This window comes from Polypterus senegalus, chromosome 5, assembly GCF_016835505.1.
Source record: "Polypterus senegalus isolate Bchr_013 chromosome 5, ASM1683550v1, whole genome shotgun sequence".
Taxonomy (NCBI): Eukaryota; Metazoa; Chordata; class Cladistia; order Polypteriformes; family Polypteridae; genus Polypterus; species Polypterus senegalus.
The window spans coordinates 108,182,018-108,194,106 of NC_053158.1; the positions used below are offsets into that span (position 1 = coordinate 108,182,018).

General features: G+C 35.3%; 1 protein-coding gene across 5 annotated transcripts in view; it reads left to right on the top strand.

Annotated features, from left to right (window-relative positions):
• slc12a7b (solute carrier family 12 member 7b) overlaps positions 1 to 12,089 on the top strand; it is a 275,222-nt gene that overhangs the window by 135,717 nt on the left and 127,416 nt on the right. The window contains exon 1 of one of the 5 annotated variants that reach the window (XM_039753210.1): positions 10,929 to 11,019. The exons of the other annotated variants lie outside the window; for them this stretch is intronic. Within the exon in view, the coding sequence (XP_039609144.1) occupies positions 10,980 to 11,019 (40 nt within the window). The 5' untranslated portion in view covers positions 10,929 to 10,979. Of the gene's footprint in view, positions 1 to 10,928; positions 11,020 to 12,089 lie in introns of those variants that run through there. 5 annotated transcript variants of the gene reach the window in all.

Below are 12,089 nucleotides of genomic sequence, written 5' to 3' on the forward strand. Positions count from 1 at the left end.
TTTTGCAGAAGTATAGTTGGGTATTCTCAGCATGAATTATAAACTAAACTGCATACACAAATCCTGTGCTTGTCTAATGTGAATCCATCAAATGTAGATAGATAGATAGATAGATAGATAGATACTTTATTAATCCCAAGGGGAAATTCACATAATCCAGCAGCAGTATACTGATACAAAGAAACAATATTAAATTAAATAGTAATAAAATGAAAAAAAATTAAAATAAAATTAATGTTGCATTTACTCCGGTGGAATTGAAGAGTCGATAGTGTGGGGAGGAACGATCTCCTCAGTCTGTCAGTGGAGCAGGACAGTGACAAAAGTCTGTCACTGAAGCTACTCCTCTGCCTGGAGATGACACTGTTAAGTGGATGCAGTGGATTATTCATGATTGACAGGAGTTTGCTTAGTGCCTGTCGCTCTGCCACAGATGTTAAACTGTCCAACTTTAATCCTACAATGGAGCCTGCCTTCTTAACAAGTTTGTCCAGGCGTGAGGCGTCTTTCATCTTTATGTGCAATAGGTACTTGGGTTTGTCCAATTCAGAAGCAAGAGTCTATACAAATGAAATTAAAAACGTGGAATCTTGTGAAATGTGCACAAAGTACAAGTGACTGTGTTGTGTTTTCGCTGCATCAGTAGCATTGGATGTAGTGCAGAAAAGAACTCTGAATAGGTCAACATCCCATAACAGAACACATGAACAAAAACATTCAAACTCATATTGTACCAGAGAGAGAGAGAGAGAATTCAACAAGTAGCACAGCTCCACCAAAGGATCATTCACCTGGCCACTGGACTCAGCCTTCCTCCTTAGTGGCAGATGCCATGTACCTGATATGCCATTTTGCTTAAGCAAATGTGTAAACTGCATTGTAGGTGTATGTAATTAGAATATTTGAAATGGATGTCTAGTGCTCAGCTGGTGGGAAGCTAGATGACTGGTAGCTGATAAAGTTTGGATCTCAAAATCCTTTTTTGGCATTACCCCATGAATGTTTTTGGCTTAGTGATTGGTCTGCCTCTTTCTCTTGTGGCCAGTGTTCTAGAATTGCCTGCACTCATCTTTTTCTTAACATTTTCCTTATATTTTTGGTGTGGGAGATGGAGAGGGCATCATTCACATATTTTGTTTATTTGATTTGTTTTTGTAAAATTAATTGCAATTATTTACTTTTAAAAAATTTTTAATTCATTAAAAATTTGATCACAAGAATGGATTTTTATTATAAAAAGTGTGTAAAAGCTACAGGTTTACATAACACAGTCAGTTACTATTGAGACTGTTACACAGTAAAGCATGAGAAAACAATACAGCAGTAGTTTGATCCTGGCTCAGATGAAAAACTTTGCATTACTTAGCCTTTGTTAAGATGTCTGCTGATTGTAAATGGACTGGTGGTTGCCTTTGATCTAGATTCAAGTGAAGAACTTTGCTTGTAGTGAAGTGTACTCAATTTTCTAGGCTCATTAACTTGTCAACTGCAGTTTTGTAGGCAGAAACATAACTACCGGTAAGACATTCCATTCTACACAGTCAATTATATTCACTTCTTATACTTCACACAGGTATGGGTAATATAAGAGCCTGGAAACAGTAGTATATACACATATTGATGCTGTGGAGAGGGTGCTGTGCTCAGAGTGGATGCTGGGGAGAGAGAATGAGTGATGCAGTGATTCATAGTTACAAGAGAAAGTGCAGCTTTTGCATGTAGAATCAGTGTCTGCCAAATGAGTAGGAAAAAGGTCTATTTGAGGTTGTAAAATTCAAACGGCTTCTCATCCCAGGCAACTCCTTAATCTGTCAGAATATACAGAGATACTCTTCATTAACAAATTTGTTGAGGCTAGGTTAACATGGCCTCCACCTGTTGGCCAATGTTGCAGAGTGTTCAGTTCAACAACAAACAATTTTCAAACTTCCTGGACTACAATTGGGAGGTGCAGCTGGCTTTGTTCTGTTATATATTGCTTTGAGTTTTGTTTTTTTTTTGTTTTTTTTTACTTACCCTGCTGGTTAATCGGTATGCATGCATGTGCACTCACCTTAATGAGTTGATTGCCGTTTAGTGGTGTGGCAATTGTATGGCATCAGCTGGGGTTAACCACAGAAATAAAAAAGGGGAGAGGTAGGTGAGAAAGGAGAAAAATAAATCGGAAGGAAGGAAACTAAAAACTGAGCATGAGCAGAAGCAGGCTGAGAGCTAAGAAGAACGGGTAGAGTTCTGCACAGATTTCTAGAAGAGTTTAGACAGAGAGAGTGTACAGTTCAAACCAGCTGGGAGGAGATGTCTGGATCTTCTGATTAACTAAGGGAGTAATGTAGGTGAAATGTAGCTGGCCTAGATCCCACAGTCCTTTACTCTTACCAAAAATAATTAATAATATTAACGGTAAAGTATGTACATACATCCATCCATCCATTATCCAACCCGCCTTTCAATGATTAATATTAAATAACACTAGTTTTTATATATTATTTTATGAGATACAAATTATTTTCATTATTGTTTATATATTTATGCTTAATGCATCATCTGTAAGTTTCTGCAGTCTTTCAGCAAACTACAAAAATATTTCCATTTAATTGTTCATGGCAAACTAATATGAGCAACAGATAATGTCAAATTCACAAATCTTTGTCTCTCTATTATACAGACCTCAGCTGCTGTTAAAGATTTCCTTCAAAGAGAAGCAAGCAGGAGGCAAAGCCCCCTAGTTTCAGTAAAAATATTACAGAATATACAGTATATTATAATTATTTCACAAAATATTTCAATGGAATTAGTCATATTTTCAGAATCAAATTATTTATTAGCTTGTTCCTGTTTATAAGATAATTTCAGCTCATTTAGCATTTATAAGTAAAGTAGCGCTCTGGAAATTTCCCTTATGTATATTTTTAAAAGATTTAAAAATCATTGTTGATTTTTCTTTCTTACTATGATTTATTTTGAACTATAATGTATTAATCATAAATCAATGCAGCTATCAAACTGCACAATCCTTGTTGAAAGTTGCAACTATATAGTAGTCAAAAATTTCATAAACCATAATAGCAAAAGATATTTATTTCAGGCAGTGACAATACAGAGTGATTAATTCATGTGTATGACTGCACAAGCAGTTGACAGTTGGTATTTTGTTAGTATCATGTTTCAGTCAGGGTACCTTCCTTGGCTGGAGTTGAAATTCATATTCTGTGTCATTCATATTATGCAATATTGAAACACTGGGTTTAATTTGGCTTATTTGATATTAATCAACAGAAAAAAACTCTTGAAAGTGGTCTAAATTAATAACAAAACATGAAATACAAAATGATTGACTGAAGTATTCAGCCCCCCAAATCCTAATTTTAGTTGGTGCATGTTTGGCAACAATAATATCCTTAAATCTGTGGTGATAGATCTCTTTCTTCCTTGCAAAACTGTTCAAGCTCTATCAAGATGCATAGGGATCTTGAGTGAATATTTTTTTGAAATGCAACCACACATTCTGAATTGGTTTGAGAGATCATTAGGACATTTAATGTTGTTGTATTTAAGTCAATCAATCAATCAATCAACATTTATTTATATAGCACATTTTCATACAAAAAATGTAGCTCAAAGTGCTTTACAAAATGAATAGAAAAATAGAAGACACAATAAAAAATAAACATAAGTCAACATTAATTAACATAGAATAAGTAAGGTCCGATGGCCAGGTGGACAGAAAAAAAAAACTCCAAAAGCTGGAGAAAAAAAATAAAATCTGTAGGGGTTCCAGACCATGAGACCGCCCAGTCTACCTAACATAAATCAAACAGTCCTCTTTGTATTTAGGGTTTTCATGGAAGGACCTGATAATGATGGTCACGTAGACTTCTGGCTTTCAGTCCATCAATGTTGGTGCATCATGATGCTTTGAGTAGGTGGTGGTGACGCAGGCCGCCACCACAAAGAAACCGGAAAAAGAAACAGAAGAGAGAGTAGGGGTCAGTACGAATTTTATAGCCACCATGAATAGTTATGAAGTATGAAGAATTGAACATACAGAGTATCAGTATTAAGTTAAAGTGAAGTTATAAAAAGGCCATGTTAAAGTAATGTGTTTTCAGCAGTTTTTTTAAAGTGCTCTACTGTATTTGCCTGGCGAATTCCTATTGGCAGGCTATTCCAGATTTTAGGTGCATAACAGCAGAAGGCCGCCTCACCACTTCTTTTAAGTTTAGCTTTTGGAATTCTAAAGAGACACTCATTTGAAGATCTAAGGTTACGATTTGGAATATAACATGTCAGGCATTCCGATATATAAGATGAAGCGAGATTATTTAAGGCTTTATAAACCATAAGCAGTATTTTAAAGTCAATCCTGAATGACACAGGCAACCAGTGTAGTGACATCAAAACTGGAGAAATGTGTTTGGATTTTCTTTTCCTAGTTAGGATTCTAGCAGCTGCATTCTGCACTCGTTGCAAGTGATTTATGTCTTTTTTGGGTAGTCCTGAGAGGAGTGCGTTACAGTAATCTAGTCTACTGAAAACAAAAGCGTGAATTAATTTCTCAGCATCTTTCAATGATATAAGAGGTCTAACTTTTGCTATGTTTCTTAAGTGAAAAAATGCTGTCCTAGTGGTCTGATGAATATGCGATTTAAAATTCAGATTACAGTCAACAGTTACCCCTAAGTTTTTTACGTCCGTCTTAACTTTTAATCCTAATGCATCAAGTTTATTTCTGATAACCTCATTGAATCCATTATTGCCAGTTACTAAAATTTCAGTTTTCTCTTTATTTAGTTTGAGAAAATTACTATTCATCCATTCAGAAATACTAGTAAGACATTGTGTTAGTGTATCGAAAGAGTCGGAGTCATCAGGTGCTATTGATAAGTACAGCTGTGTGTCATCAGCATAGCTGTGGTAACTCACGTTGTAACCTGAGATAATCTGACCTAACGGAAGCATGTAGATTGAGAAAAGCAGCGGACCCAGGATAGAGCCTTGTGGAACACCATATCGGATATCATGTGTCTTTGAGATTTGATTACCACAACTCACAAAGAATTTTCTGTCATTCTGGTGTAGCTTTGTCTTTATTCTTAGGGTTGTTATCTTTCTGGGAAATAAATATTTTCCCTAGGTACAGGTTTCTTACAGAATGTGTGAGGTTGCTGTAAGATCTCTCTGTATTTTACTGCATTCATTTTGCTCTCTAACCTCACAAGCCTTCCAGGGCCTGTTGCAGAGATGCATCTGCACAACATAATGCAAACACTACCATGCTTCACAGTAGAGATGGTGCATTTTTGATAATGTGCAACTGTATGACTTGTGCCAAACATGGCGTTTAGTCTGTTGGCCAGAAAGAAGAAATTTTGGTCTCTTCAAAATTACATAATGGCTCCTAGAAGCTGTGACTGGTAAGATTTTTTTGCTGGCACACTCAGTTTGTTTTTTTTTTTTTGTTTTTTTTATAACAGCCTGGTCTAGGCAGACTTACAGAAGGAGTACAATACTCTTTCGGTTTCCTAATAATTGATTTAACTGTAATCCTAGATATTTTCAGTTACTTGGGTATTTTTTGTATCCATTTCCTGACCTGTACTTTTTTAATCACCTATTCATATAGTTGCTTGGTGTATTATGAGGTATAAATTAAACATATGTATTAAAAAAAAGAAACTTGTCCTCTACCAGGACAAGTTTGATAAAACCTTTTGGAGTCAGTAATCAAGCAGGAGAAAGCTTGTCTAGCTGTGTCATTTATTTGCCCATGTAGCACCATGCTGAAGAGGGTGCATCCATCACAGCAGTCTGTCTCAGCAGTGCTTTCCAAACTCAGTCCTGGGGACCCACTGTGGCTGCAGGTTTTTGTTACAACCAGATTCATAATCAGTAACAACAGCTGATAACACTGATCTCAATTAATTAGCTGGTATTTTTTTCTTTTATTCTACATTCAGAAAAGCACAGCAGCATGGTTTTAACATTTATAAGACATTTATAAATATGTCTGCTTTTGTTCTAGATTTAAATGCTTAACTCTCTTTTGTTGATTTCATTATATTATGCCCTTTCTCTGTGTTTCTCTCTCTAATTTCTATATTGTTCCCAAAACACAGAACCTGGGAAATAACAGTTCACTTAATTAGCCCAGGATTCCAATTAAAAACAGAAGCTGGTTTGAACAAAAACCTGCAGCCACAGTGGGTACCCAGGACCGAGTTTGGGAAGCGCTGTGTTAGAGCATAATCAGGTATAGGGTTATATTTACAGACAATTGAATTTGCATAACAGTGCTGAATTAATGCTTACATATCATATTTTGATTGACTAAAAGACATGAGGTGGTTTCTCACTGCGCACAGCCTGCCTAAAATAGGTCTTTTTCCATTATATCCTTATTCTTCAATATCGCTTGAATTCAGTACTTATTCTGTTATGAAAAATGTATGCATGCCAACTATCAAGTCTTACTAGGTGCATGAAAGAACATAACATAAGCCAGTTTCTTGAACCACCCCCCTGTAACAGTCTGCTTGTTTACTTGACTGTTTCAGCAGTCTATTTATGACATTTCTAAAACAAATATTTTTATATTTCAATGTCCACTGCAAACCACAATACTTAACTATTGCTGCCTCTAAATTATTCTCTCACAATTCGTTTTATCTTTATTGTGTAGGTTAAGCCATTATACATAGATAGATATAACTTCATTTGTCCTCAGGGAGAAATTTTCTGCTTTTTACAGAAGCACAGTAATTAATAAATCAATCAATCAATCAATAATTAAATACTGTTATATTATGACAAATAACAAACTCATCTTAAATATACAACAGAATGACTAAAAAGGAAACCAAAATTTAAAAAAAAGTTACAGTTACAGTCACATTATAGTGGCATTACACAGGCATATTGCTGTTGATATAAAGGAGCCACAGTAGCATTTCCTGACACACATCTGCTGAATAATTAATTGGCTGGAAGCTGTCAGTGTTAGTGTGTCAGAGAGAGGATGTGTAACATTGTTCATAGCAGCACTCAGCTTTGTTGTCATCCTGTCCTTTCCTATTAGCTCCAGGGGGTCAAGAGTGCAACACATAATTTGCTTTTGTTCAGCTTGTTAATTCACTGTGCCTCTTTTGAAGTGATGTTACCGGCCCAGCACACCAAATGTAAAAAATTGCACTGGCCATCAGAGTTATGCCATGAATGTCACTACCCACATTCAAGAATGCAGTCTCCTAAGAAAAAAAAAAAAGTCTGCTCTGTCCTTTCTTGCATAGTTCCTCTGTGTTATAAGAACAGTTCAGTGGAACATTGATATGGACCTCCAAGTGCACCAGCTCTATACCTACTCCCTGAAAAGTAGATAGATACTGACTCATTACAATTTGGACATTCCAGATACAAGTGCATTTATAGAACCCCATCGACTACAGAAAGTTGGTCTCCATTTAACTAGTTAAAATTAATTACCTACACCAGTGATAATTGTGACATAGGTCAAGTGTGTGATGAATTATTATGTGTTAACATCTATAATTAATTAATAGCACTTTGCTGAGATCTGTTTTTACTTCGGCATTGTAATGTATTTTTCTGTTAATCATTGTCAAAAAAGCTAAATTATATCCACTGCGATTCAGTACTGTATAACAATAAAATGTGAACATTTCAAAAGGGTGAATGCTTTTTATAGGCACCAAAGAATGAAAACTAAAGTTTATTTTGTTTTTATTTATATTCCTCTTTAGTGTAGCATTACAACTTTCTTTTGCCTAATGAAAGTAAGATACATGGCAAGGTCAGGATCAAGGTGTTTTTTACACAGTTGAAGCAAATATTTTAACAGCAGCTGAGGTCTGTAAATAACTACTTCATTTAGGAGTGGGGGTATTCGGTAATGTAACTGTTACTTTAGCACAACAGTAATTCCAGTCCCATATTAATGTCAGTAATTTTCCTTAGTATACCACTAATTTCATGCCTACTTACAGATTTAAAAAAAGATTTCTTTTTTCAAATTTCAGTTTGCGAAGTTGATACCTAATACCTTGACCATTAGGATAGAACAATTGAATAAAATTGAGAGATGACTCGTGTTTAAATGGGGTTGATAGATTATTGTAAGTAAATAAACACATTGTATTTAAATAAAGCTGCACACACCAGAAAGATAAAGCAAGAAAAAATAATAAAGTTCTGAACTGGATGTCACAGTCACAGTGAGCATGGTTGTATTACTGTTGGTATAAAGGAGCCCCAGGAGCATTATTTGACACATTTCAGTTGAATAATTCGTTGGCTGAAAGTACTCAGTGTTGGTGTTTCAGAGAGAGGATGTGTGGCATTATTCATAATGGCACTCAGTTTTGTTTTAATTCTCTCCTTTGCTACTATCTTGCACCTGCAAGAATAATTTGCCTTCAGGCACTGACTGAGTGGTCACTGTGAAATCATCATTATATGTATAAATTGGGTTTTGACAGATCATTTGCTTGGACTTTAGGTCTCTGTACCCTGGATCTGCCAATTTCACCAGTGTGTTCTTCTCAAAGCAGCTTTCAGGCTGAAATTACTATAATAATCAAGGATGAGTCCTCTAATATTATCACCAAAGTGTCCTTCACCAGCTTATGGGGGGCTTTGAGCCATAGGCATTGGCCAGATGTAGGCACAGGTCCAACATATTGCCCTTATACTCCTTGGCATTATTTGAATTCTAAATAAAGAAAACCAAATTTGCAGCTGCCAATTTTAGACAGTGTAGCACAGCAGGTTGCTTGTGTCCCTGCATAAATTACATTTTAGAGTGTGAGATTTAACCAACACTAAGTAAAAACTGTTTGGCTCTTCTCTGTTGTCTAATATAAGAAGACCATTTTTTCTTTATTATATACTGCTTATTAGGCAAGACAGTGGAACAATGTATAGAACTACTGCCTTCAAACCTATAACCAGTGACAGAGTGGAATTTGAACATTTTTTCATATTTCTATTTGAGTTTCCTCAGAGTACTCCAGTTTTCTTCTCTAATCCCTAGGGGTGTACTGATTAAGTGATTGGTGATTCCAAATTGGCTGATTTTTGTAGTAATCTCTTCCTCTAATTAGATTATTTTCTTCTTCTTAAAATTAATAGGAATTAATTTTAACCTAATTTTTGTTGTTTAGTCTTTGGAGATGTGACTTGTTTACTGATATTTAAGTGAAGAAAAAAATAGGATCTCCTTACACCTAACAATATGACAAACATTTTTTAGCATTTTATTCAGAATGCACCTTAAAGGACAAGTGTCTGTGTGTCCGTCTGGCTGCTATTTCTCTGTCATTTCAACAGATGGCACATCACAAACAATTGTAGCAATAGAATGCTTTGCATTTGTCATTCTTACAGATGGCACATCACAAGCATTAACCACTTCTTTAACAAATTGCATACCATTTGGCATATAAAAGACATATATGTATTTCATCTGTCATTCTAAAAGATGACAGACACATCATGAACATTTGTGGTAATGCATTTTATTACTACAATAGTCTGTGATGTGACACCTGTTGGAATGAGAACTTTATTATTATTACATGCATTACAAAAATACTTTCCAATGAACTAAAAATGTTCAAACTTAGGTCTACGTTTATTAGTTGGATTTCACAAGTTAATTACAATCAGATGCGTTACACCAATAAACAATATGTGGTTAGTTTCAGTGTATTTATAAAACCGCGTCAGGAAAATAAGGTGTAGCCACACAGGAACAGTAGCACTGCTTTGACACTGGGTGCCGCCAGTCTGCAAAACCGAGCGGAGAACTTGCGTACGACAAGGTATGAGGTAACGTGGAAAAGTGCGTGGCTTTACGCCAAATTTTATACATCGTGATTTAACGTGGAAAAATTCTTACGCAACATTTCTGTGCGTACGCACCGTTTATACATGAGGCCCCAGGTCATCTGTGGCGGAATGGCGTTGATTTCCTACCTGATCCTTTCCTTCAAAAACACAAGTAAGGAGATTGAGGACAATGTTTGAAAACTCTTTTCCTTTAGGTATCCCCAAAGGAAGAAGTCACATGGGCTTAAATCTGGTGACCGTGCTGGCCGCCCCACGTCTCCCCTTAAAAAGACCAAATGACAAGGGAACACTTCCCTCAACACTCTGAGCAAACATTGTACTGTGTGAGCTGTGGCCCCATCCTGTTGAAACCACACATGTTCTGTCGTAGGTCTGCCAGGTGATTTTCTTTTCAGTGTGGACTCCATAGAAATCCATAGCAAAATTGTTTTCCAATCTGGTACAGATGCATTTTTACCGAGTGCAAAGCGTGCACGGAACGCTTTCTGTGTCGCTATCACAGAACAGTTGTTCTTATAATGCACTTGAACAACAAAGCCCCGATGTTCACCGGTCCAACTCATAATGGGTACTGAAAATGGTAGAGCCTAACCTACCGAATGAGACCTACCCCACCTCTCTACCCCCACGCCCACACAGTTCTTCGAAATGTGGGAGATCTTTATGCCCCACCCTGTAGTTTGAATACTTCAGCTGTATATCTTTTAATTTGTTTACAAGATATTATTTTTTTTATAATTAAGGATTCATTTTAAGTTTCTGAACAAAGAAGATAAATGATTAAAACAAATATGTGTAACTGACATTAGAATTAACATTCCAGGCAGTTGTTTTGCAGTGAATTATGTGAAGATCCTCCTCCCTCATACAGCTCCAATCAGAGATCAAGTCTTGATGCTGGGTGATGCACATCTTGTTTCTTACATTGTAGGATGTGGTGTGCATACCTTTGGAAGCAGAAATAAGGTGTCCTAATTTTTAGTAAATATAATTTTTACTTGTGGATTTTTCAGTGATCAGTGATGGAGACACCTGCTTTGCTCTCTCTGAACTCATTTCATTCTGTTCTTTTTTGTGGATACTTTCTGTCTAAGCAATAATTAGTTTTTAACAATATGAGTGTACTAGAGGATGGAAAGGGTGGACTATGCATGGGTGAGTTAATATTACTTCTTAACACCTCTTAAACTTTAGTAAAATTGTATTTCTGATATATGTATTGCAATGATTAAATTATATTAACTTGTACTGTACAAATATTTAATTCCCTTTTTAGATCTATCAGTATTTCTGTATGTAACAGTATTTATATGTCAGACATAATTATCTTGTTAATACTGTCACTGTGTTGGTGTTTTTAGCCTTGTAAAAGATTTCTTATATTCCGGCATTGCATTTTTCACCATTTCCTGCAATTAACTATTTTTAAACGGACAACTGATGAGTGGAGAGCTTAGCTTCTTATACTTGCTACTAGTTGCAGTAAGACTCTATCCTAATGTGCTACTCTATATATAGCACTAATATCCATTAGTTTAAAAGACTCTTTGTTTCTTTCAACAGTGCCTTTGAGTTTTACCTTGCAAGTTAAACCTTTATATACAGTAGTATCTGTTCAGTTATTGAAAAGGAATGCTAATATTTAAAACATTTTGCTACATTATAACAATCATAAGATTTGTTTTTAATTTCTATACTTTTTTACAAAAAAATGTAGACATTTTATTCCATTTAAAATAAGAATATTCTCTTTATTTTACTAAAGAAGTTGCACATAACCAGTGTGACAAATGAGTCATAAAACAAATGAGATTCACATATGGTCATGTGATGCACACTTCATATATTTAACAGCAGACAGAACATTGACAATTAACCCTAAAAAATGTAATATAACATATAAAATAGATTTTTTTTTTGAACTGAAGAAGGAAGATGAGCAGGTGTAAACCTCTTCAATTTCACAGACTTTAAGTATAAAGTATTTCATTTGTTGGCAGTTATGAAACCATAAATGCCTCAGCATTTGTTTTATTTCTACAAAAATTGTACTCATTTAGGGTCACTGAATTTTTAGTGTGTTTTGATTAATATTTGTGCTTTTTTAATTTACATTTTTTGGCCTTACATAAGAAGGAAATGAACACAAATTGTATAATAATCACTCGGACATTAGCTATTCGCATTCAATTGATGGCTACATTTGTAGTACTGAAATAAACATA